Genomic DNA, 22,569 nt, shown 5'->3' on the forward strand with positions numbered 1-22,569 from the left:
AGTTTTTAAGAAAACTGGATGGGAAGCCTATCCCCGACCCATAGAGGGCGTTTAAGCCGTTCTTGGACGTAAAACCAAGGGAAGATGTGAGCCACAATCACAGCTGCTTGTACATACACATGCTTTTTCAAAAAAAAAAAAAAACAAAAAAAAAACAGAGAGAGAGAGAGAAAGTGAGACTCCAGCTAGCCTACATATAGGTGGTATGATTGCATTTTCAATTTCTCATCTATAAAATCTTCTCTTCCTTCCCATCATTTCTACTCTACCCATTCATTTAATAGATATAGAAGTGTGTAGAAATGGCCAGTTCCTCTGTTCCTAAAATAAAAACTATTTGTGTTTTTTGTGGATCCAATCCTGGGAAAGAAAAAGAGTTTTTAGAATCAGCAAATCATCTTGGTCGGGTACTAGCTGAGAGAAAGATTCATTTAGTGTATGGGGGAGGTAGCCTTGGGTTAATGGGGAGTGTTTCAATAGCTGCATTTTTAGGAGGCAGTCAAGTTTTGGGGGTCATCCCCAAAGCTTTAGCCGAAGGGGACATCATTGGAAAAACAGTCGGAGAGGAACTACAGGTCTCCACAATGTCTGAACGACTATCTGTAATGTTTAACCATGCTGATGCCTTTATTGCTTTACCAGGTGGTTTGGGAACTTTAGAAGAGATATTTCATATTTCATCTTGGGCTCAGCTGAACATTCACCAGAAACCTATAGGTTTGCTAAATGTTAATGGTTTTTATAATACTTTACTGTCTTTTCTTGATCATGCTGTGGAACAACAATTTCTAACATTTTCAGCGCGACAAATCCTCATCTCTGCTGCTACTGCTGAACAATTGATTGATGAACTTCAATCTTTCATCCCTGTAGTTGATTCCTCTATGAGTCGACTTAATTGGTCAATCACGGAACGCCGTAAAAAGCTTAGATTGGATTTGAGCCTTAGTTTGTGAAATATTGTGTCTTTTGGTTTTATTAATGGTATATTATTTGTGTTTTGTTGTTTCTTGTATTTGTTTAAGTGTGTTTCAGGTTTGTCAGTAGTCGCTGTTTCAGGTGATGTCTTCTATACTCTATCTTTCTACCTTACAACATTGAGGACAATGTCTCGTTTTGGTTGGTGGGAGAGGGTAGTAGTTGATATTACTAGTTGATATTACAAAAAAAAAAAAAAAAATTATTAACTAACTGTGTTTTCTATTATTACAACCATTTGCAAACCTGTTGTTACTAGGATGGCAGAGTAAAGGATGAACTTTAGTGACTCTTGAGACGCATCTTAGTAAACATTCTTAACAAGGTCTATTATAATACTTCTTGAAATATTCAGATTTACAAACTCTCGCATTGTTATCACTTAATTCTGCTCATATACTTATTTAACAAGTATTCTTAAACCTTCATTTTCACACACACACTTTAACATATGATTGTGGGTTGCATATTGGATTATTACATTATTTATGTTCTTTTGTTAAAGGTAACAACTAAGGGAAAGGGACAGTATATATATATAAACAAAAAAAAAACAAAAAAAAAAACAAATAAATAAATAAAAAAGTAGATAAGTTTGGTTTCGTAGCCTCCTTGACTTAAGCAATTAAGCCCGAAGGGGTGTTTTAACACCTAGTACCCTAAAGTCAACTGACTTGGGAGCTATTGGCCTAGTGCTTGTTACATGGGTTAAGGAGAAAAGCTTAAGGGAATCAAACATTGCACTATCTACGTGTCAGTATCTGCAACCCGAGTTACTAAGCTCGTAGGGGTGTCTCAACACCTGATGCCCTAAGACCAACTGGTCTGGGAGTCATTAGCTAAAAGCTCGTTACATGGGTTCAAGATACATTGTATTATAAATTCTTGCTTTCAAAAAAAAAAAAAAAAAAAACAAAAGAGATAATAATCCCAACCCAAGGAAGTTAACCTTAAACATTGGAACAAAAATTTTGTTTTCTTCCATGAAAAGCTCCATAGCTATGTTTTGATTTACTGAGCACAAAAAGAAGGTTTATTAATATCTTGTTTAAGAAGTATGAAGCAGATATATAAATTTAATGAGAGTTTGTTTATTTGGATAGATTAATGGAAGTTAAATGATGAATACCTTGCTTTGTGGAACTTGCAAATTGTTTTTGTATTTTAACGCTTTGATTACTAGGGACTAGTAATAAGCTGGTTGGGGGGTGTGATTAGTACTTAAAAGTGCATTCTCATTAAGGCTTTATATCATCGTATTGCACTAAAGTATCGTTAAATTCCCTAACTAAAGCATGTTTTATAATAACAAGTCTAATAATATAATATATCTTTAATTTATGATAAATGCTTGTTTTGAATGCAGGTATATCTCACAATTCAAAGGATTGATTGCTGTGATTAACAATTGAAAGTGAAGAGACAAAAAGAGGATTAGGCTAAGAGAAGAGATGCTGGTTCAATTCCAAACTGGAACACTATTCGGTTATTTGATCATAACTGGAGTTGTAGAACTCGGATTTAGGTCCACTTTATATGGATGGAAAGATAAGACATAGACCTAAAACTTTCATGAAGGGTCCAAAACTCAATTCTGCCATTTTCAAGTTCCAATATTAGCAACAACGGAGAAGTCGGAACCTGTCCTGCAGCTCAAACACTGTTCGGTTTTCAGCTCATATCTTGAGTTCTAGAAGTCCAAATGAGCTCTGGTTTTTTTTGTTGGAAAGCTGAGACAATTGCCCACAGCTTTCATGGAACAAAGGGCTCAAATTCTGATGTTAGCAATGACGTTTTGGCCAGCCAACAATATCAAAAATCTGCCAACAATTTCAAGAACCAGCAGCCAATAATGTCAAAAACCAGCCACCAAATCAATGGTTGGCCACCAACTATTTTCTTAGTCCACCAAGCAATAGTTCCACATCTTAGCCTATAAAAGGAGGCATTTGCCATGTATTTAGTCATCTTGGTTTTCAAATCAAGATCATGTTCTTGTTTTCTTTCTTTATATCTTTGTAATGTTCAAGTTTTCTTTCATGTTATATTAATCTCTTGTTTATGCTTTTTCATTTCCTTTCCTATAATTAGTTAACTTATATCATGTTTATGTTCTTATGTTGTTTATTTATGTTTTTCTTCTTCATTATGTTTAGCTAAGTTAATTATGTCAAGGTGAAAAGGTTTTACTAATGGTGTTAGAATATGTATAATATAAACTCAACATGGACTTTAATGTTTATATTCAAGAAAAATTGTTATTAGCATGTCTTATCTTTTTATCTTAATAATCCTTAATACCTTGCTTGTTAAATGGTTAATCTAGATTTGTGTTGTATAACACTTGGTACATCAAATGCTTGATCCTTCATAGTTTTCGGCCGACATCGTTGTTATGATAGGAACTTGATTTGTTGTTAACATAAGCTAGCAACATGAATGCCTGATGATATTTATAAGTATGGTGTTACTTAGACAAGATAATTAATATGATCATGTTAATACTTTATAATGAGCCATTAATGATAAATCATCCGATTAGAACCTCCTTTGTGTGTGGTTTCTAGTTGAGTAATAAAAATAGTTTATATTATATTTATTTGAAATACCATTAGTGAATTCTCTAACCTTGACATTTGTTTTTATCATTGTTTAATCCTTACATTAATCTCCCATCTCAAAGTTCTCATTAATTTCTTCCTCTTCTTCTTTTTATTATTATTACTACTACTACTACTACTACTACTACTACTATTAATATTATTATTACTATTATTATTATTATTATTATTATTATTATTATTTACATTCTTGTTATATGTTATGTACGTTAAGTATGCTCTGTGTTTGATCAAGGATCCTGACATTGTTGGTCTTGCCTTATTCATTCACATCAGAAATCTGTTTATATTATATAATATATCTCTTTGATCTTTTCATAAAATCAGTATATAGGCTGGAAACCTGTGACCCGATCTTTTAGATCATTCTCAGGTATAACAACGCCACGTACTGAGTATTATTATTATTATTATTATTATTACTATTATTATTATTATTGTTATTATTATTGTTGTTGTTGTTGTTGCATTGTTATTTATAATTTATACAATTAACCTCTCTGTGGTTCGACCCCGGTCTTGCCGGGTTATTTATTACTTCGACACTCCTGCACTTGGGAGAAGACATCAATCTTTTGGTCGTGTCAAGTTTTTGGCGCCGTTGCCGGGGAGGTAAGTATTGTATCAATTTTATATTTCTTTTATTTTCTTTTGTTTTTTACTTTTATTTGTTTTTCTAATTTTGTTCCTTTTCTTTTTCTTTTTATTTTTCTTTTCTTTTCTTTTGCACTTGCATGAGAGTTTGGACACGTACATTAAGTGGTAGACTTTCTAGGAAATCCTCATTTTCTTTACAAAACATGGCCGAAGAAGATAACCAGTCAATTCATAATGAGAATAATGAGAATAATCATGTGAGAACACTTAGAGATCACATGAATCCAACAAGAACAAGTGCACCATCATGTATAGTTTTTCCTCCTGATGCTTCTCATTTTAATTTTAAGCCAGGTATTATTCAACTTTTACCCACTTTTCATGGCTTAGAATTAGAAAATCCATATTTGCATTTAAGAGAATTTGAAGAAGTTTGTAACACCTATAATGACTTAAATTGTAGCATGAACACCATCAGATTAAAGCTTTTTCCTTTTTCATTAAAAGATAAAGCTAAAACATGGCTACAAAATATTAGGTCAGGATCCATTCGTGCTTGGGATGAAATGCAACAACAATTTTTAAAGAAGTTTTTTCCATCTCACAGAACAAACTCTTTCAAAAGACAAATCACCACTTTCACTCAAAAACCAGGAGAAACATTTTACAAGTGTTGGGATAGATATAAAGACTTGCTTAATACCTGTCCTCATCATGGTTTTGAAACATGGAGATTGGTCTCACAATTTTATGAAGGGTTAACACCTAAAGATAGACAAATGGTGGAATTGATGTGCAATGGAACTTTTGAAGATAAAGACCCTGATGAAGCAATGGAGTACCTAGACTTGCTAGCTGAAAATGCTCAAAATTGGGACACCACAGGTACGTGTGAGGCACCAGGTAAAACTCAACCTCATACATCTAATGGAGGCATGTACAACCTTAGGGAAGATCATGACCTCCAAGCCAAATTTGCATCTTTAGCTAGAAAAGTTGAGGCACTAGAATTAAAAAAGAGTGGTCAAATAAAATCTGTTCAAGAAATTCTGTGTCAAATTTGTGAAACTAATGAACACTCAACCAATGATTGTCCAACTTTGCCTTCTTTTAAGGAGTGTCTCCATGAACAATCCAATGCTTTAAATAGTTTCCAAAGGCCAAGTCATAACCCATACTCGCAAACGTACAACCCTGGTTGGAGAAATCATCCAAATTTCAGTTGGAAGAGTGGTAACAATAATGCACAAACTTCACAGCCACCATTTCAAGCACAACATAATTTTCAAAATTCTCATGGATATGCACCTCCTTATATTCCCCCTCCTAGAAGAAATCTTGAGGAAACACTGCATGCATTCATTGAAAAGCAAGAGACAATCAACTCTCAAAATGCTCAAACCATGACAGATCTAAAAGATACTCTTGCAAAGTTCACATCTGCTCTTAGTTTTCAGGAGAAAGGTAAGTTTCCATCTCAACCCCAGCAAAATCCCAAAGGGCAATACAATTCAAGTGCAAGTGGTTCCGGAAGCCAACATATGGATCAAGTCAAATCAGTCACAACTCTCCGCAGTGGTAAGGTTATTGAAAAACCCGTTCTTGAACCTTGTGAGAAAGAAGATGAGTTAGTCTCTGAGGGTAAGGAAAGGGTTGAACCTGAACACTGCAAGGAGGAGACCGATTCCCCACCAGCACTTCCATTTCCTCATGCCATGACCAAACAAAGGAAAGTCAATCATAATTCTGAAATCTTTGAAACTTTCAAACAGGTAAGGATCAATATACCTTTGTTAGATGCTATTAAACAGGTACCGTCTTATGCTAAATTTTTGAAAGATCTGTGCATTGTGAAGAGAAAACTGAATGTGAAAAAGAAAGCCTTTTTAGCCGAACAAGTAAGTGCCATTCTTCAGAATGATAATGCTTTGAAATATAAAGACCCTGGTTGTCCTACAATTTCTTGCTTTATTGGAGAACATAAAATTGATAGAGCTTTACTTGATCTTGGAGCTAGTGTGAATTTACTTCCATATTCGGTTTTTCAAAGTCTCAATCTAGGTGAGTTAAAACCTACTTCTGTAACTCTTTTACTTGCCGATAGATCTGTAAAAGTGCCTAGAGGAATAATTGAAGATGTGTTAGTACAAGTTGATAAATTCATCTTTCCTGTGGATTTTATTGTCTTGGATACACAACCTATTGAAGCATGCAATTCAATTCCTGTTATTTTAGGACGTCCATTTCTTGCAACTTCTAATGCATTGATTAATTGTAGGAATGGAGTGATGAAGTTATCTTTTGGAAACATGACATTGGAGATGAATGTTTTTAACATTTGCAAGCAACCTGGAGATGATAATGATTTACAGGAAGTAGATTTTATTGAAAAATTAATTTGTGATCAATTTGAAAACACTTCCAGTGAAACTGAGTTTAATGAATCTGATGATTTGCAAATGGTTTATTTTCAGGAAGAATCAAAGGCAAATAGTTGGAGACTAAAAATTGAGGAATTGCCACCACGATCAATTGAGTCCATACCTTCAAGTGTTCAACCACCAAAACCCGATTTGAAGCCATTACCATTTAATCTCAAATACTCATTTTTGGGAGAAAATGAAACTTTTCCGGTAATAATTTCTTCCAAACTTAATGTTCATCAAGAAGGTAAGTTATTACAAACTCTGAAAATGCACAAAAATGCATTAGGATGGACCATAGCTGACATAAAAGGAATTAGTCCTTTGATTTGCACACACAAGATTTATTTAGAGGAAAATGCTAAACCCTCTAGAGAAATGCAACGAAGGCTTAATCCTAATATGAAAGAAGTAGTGAGAAATGAAGTCATTAAGCTTCTAGATAATGGAATCATTTATCCTATTTCTGACAGCAAATGGGTAAGTCCTACCCAAGTTGTACCTAAAAAGTCTGGAGTTACTGTGATAACAAATGAGAAGAATGAGTTAATTCCAACTAGGACTATTACTGGTTGGCGCATGTGCATTGACTATAGAAAACTTAATTCAATGACTAGAAAAGATCATTTTCCTTTACCTTTCATGGATCAAATTCTAGAAAGAGTTGCAGGTCATGAATTTTATTGTTTTCTAGATGGCTATTCAGGTTATAACCAAATTGAAATTGCATTTGAAGATCAAGAGAAAACTACTTTCACATGTCCATTTGGTACATTTGCATACCGAAGGATGCCTTTTGGATTATGTAATGCACCAGCCACGTTTCAAAGATGCATGCTTAGCATATTCAGTGATATGGTTGAACGTTTTCTTGAGATTTTTATGGATGATTTTTCTGTTTTTGGTGATTCATTTGATGATTGTTTAACTAACTTGGAAAAGGTTTTGAACAGGTGTGAAGAGAAGAATCTTGTGCTAAATTGGGAAAAATGTCATTTTATGGTAACAAACGACATTGTACTTGGTCACATTGTTTCATCAATAGGAATTGAGGTTGACAAATCTAAAATCGAGTTAATTGCTAACTTGCCAACACCAAAATCTGTTAAAAACGTTAGATCATTCTTAGGACATGCTGGTTTTTATAGAAGGTTCATCAAAGATTTTAGTGTAATATCTAAGCCATTGTGTAACCTTCTAACAAAGGATAATGTTTTTGAATGGACTGAACATTGTGAAGAAGCCTTTGTTAAACTTAAAAACTTGCTTACTTCTGCTCCTGTCATTCAACCTCCTGATTGGTCATTACCTTTTGAAATAATGTGTGATGCTAGTGATTATGCCGTGGGTGCTGTTTTAGGACAAAGAAAAGATAAGAAACCCTATGTGATTTACTATGCAAGTAAAACTTTAAATAGTGCTCAAATGAATTACACCACCACTGAAAAGGAATTACTTGCAGTAGTATTTGCATGTGAAAAATTCAGATCTTATCTTGTTGGCTCACCTGTTATTATTTTTAGCGATCATGCAGCGTTGAAATATCTTCTTTCTAAGAAGGATTCTAAGGCTAGATTGGTGCGGTGGATTTTGTTACTTCAAAAATTCGATATCACAATCAAGGATAAGAAAGGCACCGAAAATGTTGTCGCGGATCATTTGTCAAGATTGACAACTGATTCGAGATCTGACATCACACCAATCAATGACTACTTTCCTGATGAATCTTTACTTTCTGTCTCTACGATGCCTTGGTTTGCTAATATAGTTAATTTTCTTGTTTCAGGACATTTGCCAGCTCATTGGAGTACCCAAGACAAAAGAAAGTTCTTGAACGAAGTGAAGAACTTTTATTGGGATGACCCTTACTTGTTCAAATATTGTCCTGATCAAATATTTCGAAGATGCATTCCCGACAATGAGGTAAGTAGTGTGATTAAATTTTGTCATTCTGAGGCATGTGGGGGTCATTTCTCATCAAGAAAGACAACTGCAAAAATCTTACAATGTGGATTTTATTGGCCCACCATGTTCAAAGACACGCATGCATTCTGCAAAACTTGTGAAAATTGTCAAAAGCTAGGATCTATTTCAAGACGTCACATGATGCCTTTAAATACTATTCTTGTCATTGAAATCTTTGACTGTTGGGGTATAGATTTTATGGGTCCATTTCCTCCATCATTTGGTTTTGTGTACATATTAGTCGCAGTAGACTATGTTTCAAAATGGATAGAGGCAATTCCAAGTCGTAACAACGATCATAAAACAGTGATCAAGTTTTTGAAAGAAAATATTTTGAGTCGATTTGGAATCCCTCGGGTCATGATAAGTGATGGTGGAACACATTTCTGTAACAAGCCATTTGAGTCTTTAATGAAGAAATATGGAATCACACACAAAGTTGCCACCCCTTATCACCCTCAGACAAATGGACAAGTAGAACTTGCTAATAGGGAGATCAAACAAATCTTGGAAAAAACAGTGAACCCTAATCGGAAGGACTGGTCTTTAAGACTTAATGATGCACTTTGGGCTTATCGCACTGCTTTTAAAACATCATTAGGTATGTCACCTTATAGGTTGGTTTATGGAAAACCTTGTCATTTGCCTGTGGAACTTGAACACAAAGCTTATTGGGCTATTAAAGCTTTCAATTCAAACCTGGATGATGGTAGCCATCTGCGTAAGTTGCAAATAAATGAGCTTGAGGAAATAAGAAATGATGCATATGAAAATTCAAAAATTCATAAAGCAAGAATCAAAGAGTTTCATGATAAGAGAATCTTGAGAAAAACATTTGATGTTGGTCAAAAAGTTTTGCTTTATAATTCTCGACTCCATTTATTTCCTGGAAAGCTAAGATCAAGATGGAGCGGTCCATTTATTGTGAAACATGTGTATCATTATGGGGCCTTTGATATTGAGAATCCAAAGAATGGCAATGTTTTTAAGGTAAATGGACATCGTTTGAAAGCTTACTTTGATAATTTTCCTAGTGAAATTGAATCCATTGGTTTGAATGATCCTGTATATAAAGGTTGATTATATTATTTTTCTCACATTGTTTTTGTGTTTCTTTTTATGTGACTCTTGTTTTGCTAGTCTTTCTCCAACCCCGGTCAAATGGCGGATAACGGTACTCCGTGACTCTTAAGTCGGTTCTTTCAGTTTCCCATGATAACTGATATCTGTGTATATATTTGTTCAATTTCTTGTTCCTTCTCTTTTCTTTGCATCTCTCATCCACTTCTCTTTTGAAAAATGGACACCACTCTTGAAAAATTGAAAAAGTATTTTCCCGCCCTGCCTCAGAATGCGATTACAAAAATTTACCGTGCTAGGTGTGAAAGATTGAGGTTGTTAATGAACCATGGAATTCCTGAAGATATTCGATGGCTGATTGAAGCAAAGGTCCGATTGTCAGGTGAGTCTTCCAATACTTTTATTTCATACATGCCTGGAACAGGTAAAAGCACTTTTGCAAAGAAACGTCGTGCAAAACGACTGAAAGTCTGTCACCGATGTGCCAGATGGACTTGTAATGCAAAATGTCGTTCTTTAGGAATGGTATCTATAAACCGTGAAGATAAAATACAATTCATTAAGGATGGCCTGAGTAAGGAGTCTTTAGATAATCTTCTATTAACTCTTGAGACGCATCCTAGTGGAGATGTGCATCGTGCAATTCATGATTTATGGCCTCATTTTCATAAAGAACATGATCGACTTAGTCTTGGGAATCTGACTAAAAAAGACCCTGTTTGTCAGTTTTTAAGAAAACTGGATGGGAAGCCTATCCCCGACCCATAGAGGGCGTTTAAGCCGTTCTTGGACGTAAAACCAAGGGAAGATGTGAGCCACAATCATAGCTGCTTGTACATACACATGCTTTTTCAAAAATAAATAAATAAATAAATAAATAAATAAAAATAAACAAAGAGAGAGAGAGAGAGAGTGAGACTCCAGCTAGCCTACATATAGGTGGTATGATTGCATTTTCAATTTCTCATCTATAAAATCTTCTCTTCCTTCCCATCATTTCTACTCTACCCATTCATTTAATAGATATAGAAGTGTGTAGAAATGGCCAGTTCCTCTGTTCCTAAAATAAAAACTATTTGTGTTTTTTGTGGATCCAATCCTGGGAAAGAAAAAGAGTTTTTAGAATCAGCAAATCATCTTGGTCGGGTACTAGCTGAGAGAAAGATTCATTTAGTGTATGGGGGAGGTAGCCTTGGGTTAATGGGGAGTGTTTCAATAGCTGCATTTTTAGGAGGCAGTCAAGTTTTGGGGGTCATCCCCAAAGCTTTAGCCGAAGGGGACATCATTGGAAAAACAGTCGGAGAGGAACTACAGGTCTCCACAATGTCTGAACGACTATCTGTAATGTTTAACCATGCTGATGCCTTTATTGCTTTACCAGGTGGTTTGGGAACTTTAGAAGAGATATTTCATATTTCATCTTGGGCTCAGCTGAACATTCACCAGAAACCTATAGGTTTGCTAAATGTTAATGGTTTTTATAATACTTTACTGTCTTTTCTTGATCATGCTGTGGAACAACAATTTCTAACATTTTCAGCGCGACAAATCCTCATCTCTGCTGCTACTGCTGAACAATTGATTGATGAACTTCAATCTTTCATCCCTGTAGTTGATTCCTCTATGAGTCGACTTAATTGGTCAATCACGGAACGCCGTAAAAAGCTTAGATTGGATTTGAGCCTTAGTTTGTGAAATATTGTGTCTTTTGGTTTTATTAATGGTATATTATTTGTGTTTTGTTGTTTCTTGTATTTGTTTAAGTGTGTTTCAGGTTTGTCAGTAGTCGCTGTTTCAGGTGATGTCTTCTATACTCTATCTTTCTACCTTACAACATTGAGGACAATGTCTCGTTTTGGTTGGGGGGAGAGGGTAGTAGTTGATATTACAAAAAAAAAAAAAAAAAATTATTAACTAACTGTGTTTTCTATTATTACAACCATTTGCAAACCTGTTGTTACTAGGATGGCAGAGTAAAGGATGAACTTTAGTGACTCTTGAGACGCATCTTAGTAAACATTCTTAACAAGGTCTATTATAATACTTCTTGAAATATTCAGATTTACAAACTCTCGCATTGTTATCACTTAATTCTGCTCATATACTTATTTAACAAGTATTCTTAAACCTTTATTTTCACACACACACTTTAACATATGATTGTGGGTTGCATATTGGATTATTACATTATTTATGTTCTTTTGTTAAAGGTAACAACTAAGGGAAAGGGACAGTATATATATATATATAAAAAAAAACAAAAACAAAAACAAAAAAAAAACAAAAAAAAAAAACAAATAAATAAATAAAAAAGTAGATAAGTTTGGTTTCGTAGCCTCCTTGACTTAAGCAATTAAGCCCGAAGGGGTGTTTTAACACCTAGTACCCTAAAGTCAACTGACTTGGGAGCTATTGGCCCAGTGCTTGTTACATGGGTTAAGGAGAAAAGCTTAAGGGAATCAAACATTGCACTATCTACGTGTCAGTATCTGCAACCCGAGTTACTAAGCTCGTAGGGGTGTCTCAACACCTGATGCCCTAAGACCAACTGGTCTGGGAGTCATTAGCTAAAAGCTCGTTACATGGGTTCAAGATACATTGTATTATAAATTCTTGCTTTCAAAAAAAAAAAAAAAAACAAAAGAGATAATAATCCCAACCCAAGGAAGTTAACCTTAAACATTGGAACAAAAATTTTGTTTTCTTCCATGAAAAGCTCCATAGCTATGTTTTGATTTACTGAGCACAAAAAGAAGGTTTATTAATATCTTGTTTAAGAAGTATGAAGCAGATATATAAATTTAATGAGAGTTTGTTTATTTGGATAGATTAATGGAAGTTAAATGATGAATACCTTACTTTGTGGAACTTGCAAATTGTTTTTGTATTTTAACGCTTTGATTACTAGGGACTAGTAATAAGCTGGTTGGGGGGTGTGATTAGTACTTAAAAGTGCATTCTCATTAAGGCTTTATATCATCGTATTGCACTAAAGTATCGTTAAATTCCCTAACTAAAGCATGTTTTATAATAACAAGTCTAATAATATAATATATCTTTAATTTATGATAAATGCTTGTTTTGAATGCAGGTATATCTCACAATTCAAAGGATTGATTGCTGTGATTAACAATTGAAAGTGAAGAGACAAAAAGAGGATTAGGCTAAGAGAAGAGATGCTGGTTCAATTCCAAACTGGAACACTATTCGGTTATTTGATCATAACTGGAGTTGTAGAACTCGGATTTAGGTCCACTTTATATGGATGGAAAGATAAGACATAGACCTAAAACTTTCATGAAGGGTCCAAAACTCAATTCTGCCATTTTCAAGTTCCAATATTAGCAACAACGGAGAAGTCGGAACCTGTCCTGCAGCTCAAACACTGTTCGGTTTTCAGCTCATATCTTGAGTTCTAGAAGTCCAAATGAGCTCTGGTTTTTTTTGCTGGAAAGCTGAGACAATTGCCCACAGCTTTCATGGAACAAAGGGCTCAAATTCTGATGTTAGCAATGACGTTTTGGCCAGCCAACAATATCAAAAATCTGCCAACAATTTCAAGAACCAGCAGCCAATAATGTCAAAAACCAGCCACCAAATCAATGGTTGGCCACCAACTATTTCCTTAGTCCACCAAGCAATAGTTCCACATCTTAGCCTATAAAAGGAGACATTTGCCATGTATTTAGTCATCTTGGTTTTCAAATCAAGATCATGTTCTTGCTTTCTTTCTTTATATCTTTGTAATGTTCAAGTTTTCTTTCATGTTATATTAATCTCTTGTTTATGCTTTTTCATTTCCTTTCCTATAATTAGTTAACTTATATCATGTTTATGTTCTTATGTTGTTTATTTATGTTTTTCTTCTTCATTATGTTTAGCTAAGTTAATTATGTCAAGGTGAAAAGGTTTTACTAATGGTGTTAGAATATGTATAATATAAACTCAACATGGACTTTAATGTTTATATTCAAGAAAAATTGTTATTAGCATGTCTTATCTTTTTATCTTAATAATCCTTAATACCTTGCTTGTTAAATGGTTAATCTAGATTTGTGTTGTATAACACTTGGTACATCAAATGCTTGATCCTTCATAGTTTTCGGCCGACATCGTTGTTATGATAGGAACTTGATTTGTTGTTAACATAAGCTAGCAACATGAATGCCTGATGATATTTATAAGTATGGTGTTACTTAGACAAGATAATTAATATGATCATGTTAATACTTTATAATGAGCCATTAATGATAAATCATCCGATTAGAACCTCCTTTGTGTGTGGTTTCTAGTTGAGTAATAAAAAGAGTTTATATTATATTTATTTGAAATACCATTAGTGAATTCTCTAACCTTGACATTTGTTTTTATCATTGTTTAATCCTTACATTAATCTTCCATCTCAAAGTTCTCATTAATTTCTTCCTCTTCTTCTTTTTATTATTATTATTACTACTACTACTACTACTACTATTATTATTATTATTATTTACATTCTTGTTATATGTTATGTACGTTAAGTATGCTCTGTGTTTGATCAAGGATCCTGACATTGTTGGTCTTGCCTTATTCATTCGCATCAGAAATCTGTTTATATTATATAATATATCTCTTTGATCTTTTCATAAAATCAGTATATAGGCTGGAAACCTGTGACCCGATCTTTTAGATCATTCTCAGGTATAACAACGCCACGTACTGAGTATTATTATTATTATTATTATTATTATTATTATTATTATTGTTGTTGTTGTTGTTGTTGTTGTTGCATTGTTATTTATAATTTGTACAATTAACCTCTCTGTGGTTCGACCCCGGTCTTGCCGGGTTATTTATTACTTCGACACTCCTGCACTTGGGAGAAGACATCAATCTTTTGGTCGTGTCAAGTTTTTGGCGCCGTTGCCGGGGAGGTAAGTATTGTATCAATTTTATATTTCTTTTATTTTCTTTTGTTTTTTACTTTTATTTGTTTTTCTAATTTTGTTCCTTTTCTTTTTCTTTTTATTTTTCTTTTCTTTTCTTTTGCACTTGCATGAGAGTTTGGACACGTACATTAAGTGGTAGACTTTCTAGGAAATCCTCATTTTCTTTACAAAACATAGCCGAAGAAGATAACCAGTCAATTCATAATGAGAATAATGAGAATAATCATGTGAGAACACTTAGAGATCACATGAATCCAACAAGAACAAGTGCACGATCATGTATAATTTTTCCTCCTAATGCATCTCATTTTAATTTTAAGCCAGGTATTATTCAACTTTTACCCACTTTTCATGGCTTAGAATTAGAAAATCCATATTTGCATTTAAGAGAATTTGAAGAAGTTTGTAACACCTATAATGACTTAAATTGTAGCATGAACACCATCAGATTAAAGCTTTTTCCTTTTTCATTAAAAGATAAAGCTAAAACATGGCTACAAAATATTAGGTCAGGATCCATTCGTGCTTGGGATGAAATGCAACAACAATTTTTAAAGAAGTTTTTTCCGTCTCACAGAACAAACTCTTTCAAAAGACAAGTCACCACTTTCACTCAAAAACCAGGAGAAACATTTTACAAGTGTTGGGATAGATATAAAGACTTGCTTAATACCTGTCCTCATCATGGTTTTGAAACATGGAGATTGGTCTCACAATTTTATGAAGGGTTAACACCTAAAGATAGACAAATGGTGGAATTGATGTGCAATGGAACTTTTGAAGATAAAGACCCTGATGAAGCAATGGAGTACCTAGACTTGCTAGCTGAAAATGCTCAAAATTGGGACACCACAGGTACGTGTGAGGCACCAGGTAAAACTCAACCTCATACATCTAATGGAGGCATGTACAACCTTAGGGAAGATCATGACCTCCAAGCCAAATTTGCATCTTTAGCTAGAAAAGTTGAGGCACTAGAATTAAAAAAGAGTGGTCAAATAAAATCTGTTCAAGAAATTGTGTGTCAAATTTGTGAAACTAATGAACACTCAACCAATGATTGTCCAACTTTGCCTTCTTTTAATGAATGTTTCCATGAACATGCCAATGCTTTAAACAATTTTCAATGGCAAAATCATGATCCATACTCACAAACGTACAACCCTGGTTGGAGAGAACACCCAAATTTCAATTGGAAGAGTGGTAACAATAATGCACAAACTTCACAACCACCATTTCAAGCACATCATAATTTTCAAAGTTCTCATGGGTATGCATCTCCTTGTGTTCCCCCTCCTGGAAGAAATCTTGAGGACACTTTATATGCATTCATTGAAAAGCAAGAGACAATCAACACTCAACTTGCTCAAAGCATGACAGATTTTAAAGATACTCTTGCAAAATTCACATCTGCTCTCAATTTTCATGAGAAAGGTAAGTTCTCATCTCAACCACAGCAAAATCCCAAAGGGCAATACAATTCAAATGCAAGTAGTTCTGGAAGCCAACACATGGATCAAGTCAAATCAGTCATTACTCTCCACGGTGGTAAGGTTATTGAAAAACCAATTCTTGAACCTTGTGAGAAAGATGATGAGTCAATCTCTGAGGGTAAGGAAGGGGTTAAACCTGAATATTTCAAAGAAAAGACTGATTCCCCACCAGTACTTCCATTTCCTCACGCCATGACCAAGCAAAGAGAAGTCAATCACGATTCTGAAATTTTTGAAACTTTCAAACAAGAAGAAATCGAGGATGAAAAAGGCACCGAAAATGTTGTCGCGGATCATTTGTCAAAATTGACAATAGATTCGACATCTGACATCACACTAATTGAGAAATACTTTCCTGGTCAATCCTTACTTTCTCGTAGTCCGATGCCTTGGTTTGCTAATATAGTTAATTTTCTTGTTTCAGGACATTTGCCAGCTCATTGGAGTACCCAAGACAAAAGAAAGTTCTTGAACGAAGTGAAGAACTTTTATTGGGATGACCCTTACTTGTTCAAATATTGTCCTGATCAAATATTTCGAAGATGCATTCCCGACAATGAGGTAAGTAGTGTCATTAAATTTTGTCATTCTGAGGCATGTGGGGGTCATTTCTCATCAAAGAAGACAGCTGCAAAAATCTTACAAAGTGGATTTTATTGGCCCACCATGTTCAAAAACTCACATGCATTCTGCAAAACTTGTGAAAAATGTCAAAATGTGGGATTTATTTCAAAGCATCGAGAGTCTTTAGTTAATCTTCTATTGACTCTTAAGTCTCATCATAGTGGAGATATGCATCGTGCAATTCATGATTTATGGCCTCATTTTCATAAAGAACATGATCGACTTAGTCTTGGGAATCTGACTAAAAAAGACCCTGTTTGTCAGTTTTTAAGAAAACTGGATGGGAAGCCTATCCCCGACCCATAGAGGGCGTTTAAGCCGTTCTTGGACGTAAAACCAAGGGAAGATGTGAGCCACAATCACAGCTGCTTGTACATACACATGCTTTTTCAAAAAAAAAAAAACAAAAAAAAAACAGAGAGAGAGAGAGAAAGTGAGACTCCAGCTAGCCTACATATAGGTGGTATGATTGCATTTTCAATTTCTCATCTATAAAATCTTCTCTTCCTTCCCATCATTTCTACTCTACCCATTCATTTAATAGATATAGAAGTGTGTAGAAATGGCCAGTTCCTCTGTTCCTAAAATAAAAACTATTTGTGTTTTTTGTGGATCCAATCCTGGGAAAGAAAAAGAGTTTTTAGAATCAGCAAATCATCTTGGTCGGGTACTAGCTGAGAGAAAGATTCATTTAGTGTATGGGGGAGGTAGCCTTGGGTTAATGGGGAGTGTTTCAATAGCTGCATTTTTAGGAGGCAGTCAAGTTTTGGGGGTCATCCCCAAAGCTTTAGCCGAAGGGGACATCATTGGAAAAACAGTCGGAGAGGAACTACAGGTCTCCACAATGTCTGAACGACTATCTGTAATGTTTAACCATGCTGATGCCTTTATTGCTTTACCAGGTGGTTTGGGAACTTTAGAAGAGATATTTCATATTTCATCTTGGGCTCAGCTGAACATTCACCAGAAACCTATAGGTTTGCTAAATGTTAATGGTTTTTATAATACTTTACTGTCTTTTCTTGATCATGCTGTGGAACAACAATTTCTAACATTTTCAGCGCGACAAATCCTCATCTCTGCTGCTACTGCTGAACAATTGATTGATGAACTTCAATCTTTCATCCCTGTAGTTGATTCCTCTATGAGTCGACTTAATTGGTCAATCACGGAACGCCGTAAAAAGCTTAGATTGGATTTGAGCCTTAGTTTGTGAAATATTGTGTCTTTTGGTTTTATTAATGGTATATTATTTGTGTTTTGTTGTTTCTTGTATTTGTTTAAGTGTGTTTCAGGTTTGTCAGTAGTCGCTGTTTCAGGTGATGTCTTCTATACTCTATCTTTCTACCTTACAACATTGAGGACAATGTCTCGTTTTGGTTGGTGGGAGAGGGTAGTAGTTGATATTACTAGTTGATATTACAAAAAAAAAAAAAAAAATTATTAACTAACTGTGTTTTCTATTATTACAACCATTTGCAAACCTGTTGTTACTAGGATGGCAGAGTAAAGGATGAACTTTAGTGACTCTTGAGACGCATCTTAGTAAACATTCTTAACAAGGTCTATTATAATACTTCTTGAAATATTCAGATTTACAAACTCTCGCATTGTTATCACTTAATTCTGCTCATATACTTATTTAACAAGTATTCTTAAACCTTCATTTTCACACACACACTTTAACATATGATTGTGGGTTGCATATTGGATTATTACATTATTTATGTTCTTTTGTTAAAGGTAACAACTAAGGGAAAGGGACAGTATATATATATAAACAAAAAAAAAACAAAAAAAAAAACAAATAAATAAATAAAAAAGTAGATAAGTTTGGTTTCGTAGCCTCCTTGACTTAAGCAATTAAGCCCGAAGGGGTGTTTTAACACCTAGTACCCTAAAGTCAACTGACTTGGGAGCTATTGGCCCAGTGCTTGTTACATGGGTTAAGGAGAAAAGCTTAAGGGAATCAAACATTGCACTATCTACGTGTCAGTATCTGCAACCCGAGTTACTAAGCTCGTAGGGGTGTCTCAACACCTGATGCCCTAAGACCAACTGGTCTGGGAGTCATTAGCTAAAAGCTCGTTACATGGGTTCAAGATACATTGTATTATAAATTCTTGCTTTCAAAAAAAAAAAAAAAAAAAACAAAAGAGATAATAATCCCAACCCAAGGAAGTTAACCTTAAACATTGGAACAAAAATTTTGTTTTCTTCCATGAAAAGCTCCATAGCTATGTTTTGATTTACTGAGCACAAAAAGAAGGTTTATTAATATCTTGTTTAAGAAGTATGAAGCAGATATATAAATTTAATGAGAGTTTGTTTATTTGGATAGATTAATGGAAGTTAAATGATGAATACCTTGCTTTGTGGAACTTGCAAATTGTTTTTGTATTTTAACGCTTTGATTACTAGGGACTAGTAATAAGCTGGTTGGGGGGTGTGATTAGTACTTAAAAGTGTATTCTCATTAAGGCTTTATATCATCGTATTGCACTAAAGTATCGTTAAATTCCCTAACTAAAGCATGTTTTATAATAACAAGTCTAATAATATAATATATCTTTAATTTATGATAAATGCTTGTTTTGAATGCAGGTATATCTCACAATTCAAAGGATTGATTGCTGTGATTAACAATTGAAAGTGAAGAGACAAAAAGAGGACTAGGCTAAGAGAAGAGATGCTGGTTCAATTCCAAACTGGAACACTATTCGGTTATTTGATCATAACTGGAGTTGTAGAACTCGGATTTAGGTCCACTTTATATGGATGGAAAGATAAGACATAGACCTAAAACTTTCATGAAGGGTCCAAGACTCAATTCTGCCATTTTCAAGTTCCAATATTAGCAACAACGGAGAAGTCGGAACCTGTCCTGCAGCTCAAACACTGTTCGGTTTTCAGCTCATATCTTGAGTTCTAGAAGTCCAAATGAGCTCTGGTTTTTTTTGCTGGAAAGCTGAGACAATTGCCCACAGCTTTCATGGAACAAAGGGCTCAAATTCTGATGTTAGCAATGACGTTTTGGCCAGCCAACAATATCAAAAATCTGCCAACAATTTCAAGAACCAGCAGCCAATAATGTCAAAAACCAGCCACCAAATCAATGGTTGGCCACCAACTATTTCCTTAGTCCACCAAGCAATAGTTCCACATCTTAGCCTATAAAAGGAGACATTTGCCATGTATTTAGTCATCTTGGTTTTCAAATCAAGATCATGTTCTTGCTTTCTTTCTTTATATCTTTGTAATGTTCAAGTTTTCTTTCATGTTATATTAATCTCTTGTTTATGCTTTTTCATTTCCTTTCCTATAATTAGTTAACTTATATCATGTTTATGTTCTTATGTTGTTTATTTATGTTTTTCTTCTTCATTATGTTTAGCTAAGTTAATTATGTCAAGGTGAAAAGGTTTTACTAATGGTGTTAGAATATGTATAATATAAACTCAACATGGACTTTAATGTTTATATTCAAGAAAAATTGTTATTAGCATGTCTTATCTTTTTATCTTAATAATCCTTAATACCTTGCTTGTTAAATGGTTAATCTAGATTTGTGTTGTATAACACTTGGTACATCAAATGCTTGATCCTTCATAGTTTTCGGCCGACATCGTTGTTATGATAGGAACTTGATTTGTTGTTAACATAAGCTAGCAACATGAATGCCTGATGATATTTATAAGTATGGTGTTACTTAGACAAGATAATTAATATGATCATGTTAATACTTTATAATGAGCCATTAATGATAAATCATCCGATTAGAACCTCCTTTGTGTGTGGTTTCTAGTTGAGTAATAAAAAGAGTTTATATTATATTTATTTGAAATACCATTAGTGAATCCTCTAACCTTGACATTTGTTTTTACTATTGTTTAATCCTTACATCAATATCACTTCCCAAAACTCTCTTCAACTCCTTTTCTGTTATTATTATCTTCAAATCTTTCTCTTTATTTGTAATTTATACAATTCACCTCTCTGTGGTTCGACCCCGGTCTTGCCGGGTTATTTATTACTTCGACACTCCTGCACTTGGGAGAAGACATCAATCTTTTGGTCGTGTCAAGTTTTTGGCGCCGTTGCCGGGGAGGTAAGTATTGTATCAATTTTATATTTCTTTTATTTTCTTTTGTTTTTTACTTTTATTTGTTTTTCTAATTTTGTTCCTTTTCTTTTTCTTTTTATTTTTCTTTTCTTTTCTTTTGCACTTGCATGAGAGTTTGGACACGTACATTAAGTGGTAGACTTTCTAGGAAATCCTCATTTTCTTTACAAAACATGGCCGAAGAAGATAACCAGTCAATTCATAATGAGAATAATGAGAATAATCATGTGAGAACACTTAGAGATCACATGAATCCAACAAGAACAAGTGCACGATCATGTATAATTTTTCCTCCTAATGCATCTCATTTTAATTTTAAGCCAGGTATTATTCAACTTTTACCCACTTTTCATGGCTTAGAATTAGAAAATCCATATTTGCATTTAAGAGAATTTGAAGAAGTTTGTAACACCTATAATGACTTAAATTGTAGCATGAACACCATCAGATTAAAGCTTTTTCCTTTTTCATTAAAAGATAAAGCTAAAACATGGCTACAAAATATTAGGTCAGGATCCATTCGTGCTTGGGATGAAATGCAACAACAATTTTTAAAGAAGTTTTTTCCGTCTCACAGAACAAACTCTTTCAAAAGACAAATCACCACTTTCACTCAAAAACCAGGAGAAACATTTTACAAGTGTTGGGATAGATATAAAGACTTGCTTAATACCTGTCCTCATCATGGTTTTGAAACATGGAGATTGGTCTCACAATTTTATGAAGGGTTAACACCTAAAGATAGACAAATGGTGGAATTGATGTGCAATGGAACTTTTGAAGATAAAGACCCTGATGAAGCAATGGAGTACCTAGACTTGCTAGCTGAAAATGCTCAAAATTGGGACACCACAGGTACGTGTGAGGCACCAGGTAAAACTCAACCTCATACATCTAATGGAGGCATGTACAACCTTAGGGAAGATCATGACCTCCAAGCCAAATTTGCATCTTTAGCTAGAAAAGTTGAGGCACTAGAATTAAAAAAGAGTGGTCAAATAAAATCTGTTCAAGAAATTGTGTGTCAAATTTGTGAAACTAATGAACACTCAACCAATGATTGTCCAACTTTGCCTTCTTTTAAGGAATGTTTCCATGAACATGTCAATGCTTTAAACAGTTTTCAATGGCAAAATCATGATCCATACTCACAAACGTACAACCCTGGTTGGAGAGAACACCCAAATTTCAATTGGAAGAGTGGTAACAATAATGCACAAACTTCACAACCACCATTTCAAGCACATCATAATTTTCAAAGTTCTCATGGGTATGCATCTCCTTGTGTTCCCCCTCCTGGAAGAAATCTTGAGGACACTTTATATGCATTCATTGAAAAGCAAGAGACAATCAACACTCAACTTGCTCAAAGCATGACAGATTTTAAAGATACTCTTGCAAAATTCACATCTGCTCTCAATTTTCATGAGAAAGGTAAGTTCTCATCTCAACCACAGCAAAATCCCAAAGGGCAATACAATTCAAATGCAAGTAGTTCTGGAAGCCAACACATGGATCAAGTCAAATCAGTCATTACTCTCCACGGTGGTAAGGTTATTGAAAAACCAATTCTTGAACCTTGTGAGAAAGATGATGAGTCAATCTCTGAGGGTAAGGAAGGGGTTAAACCTGAATATTGCAAAGAAAAGACTGATTCCCCACCAATACTTCCATTTCCTCATGCCATGACCAAGCAAAGAGAAGTCAATCACGATTCTGAAATTTTTGAAACTTTCA

The 22,569-nt window shown here is 34.4% G+C and overlaps 1 protein-coding gene and 2 pseudogenes across 3 annotated transcripts in view; 1 reads left to right on the forward strand and 2 right to left on the reverse strand.

Annotated features, from left to right (window-relative positions):
- Positions 1–4,333: 4,333 nt before the first annotated feature.
- The window catches only part of LOC127905736 (uncharacterized), a 35,659-nt gene continuing 17,423 nt past the window's right edge, over positions 4,334–22,569 (forward strand). For 2 of the 3 annotated variants that reach the window (XM_052455564.1, XM_052455566.1), the window contains exon 1: positions 4,334–8,542. In XM_052455564.1, coding sequence (XP_052311524.1) covers positions 4,334–8,542 — 4,209 coding nt within the window. The remainder of the gene's footprint in view (positions 8,543–22,569) is intronic. The other variant, XM_052455567.1, reaches the window with a different exon arrangement.
- LOC127904933 (small nucleolar RNA R71) lies at positions 4,807–4,917 on the reverse strand (annotated as a pseudogene).
- On the reverse strand, positions 21,413–21,523 carry LOC127904934 (small nucleolar RNA R71; annotated as a pseudogene).

This window comes from Populus trichocarpa, chromosome 1, assembly GCF_000002775.5.
Source record: "Populus trichocarpa isolate Nisqually-1 chromosome 1, P.trichocarpa_v4.1, whole genome shotgun sequence".
Classification (NCBI taxonomy): domain Eukaryota; kingdom Viridiplantae; phylum Streptophyta; class Magnoliopsida; order Malpighiales; family Salicaceae; genus Populus; species Populus trichocarpa.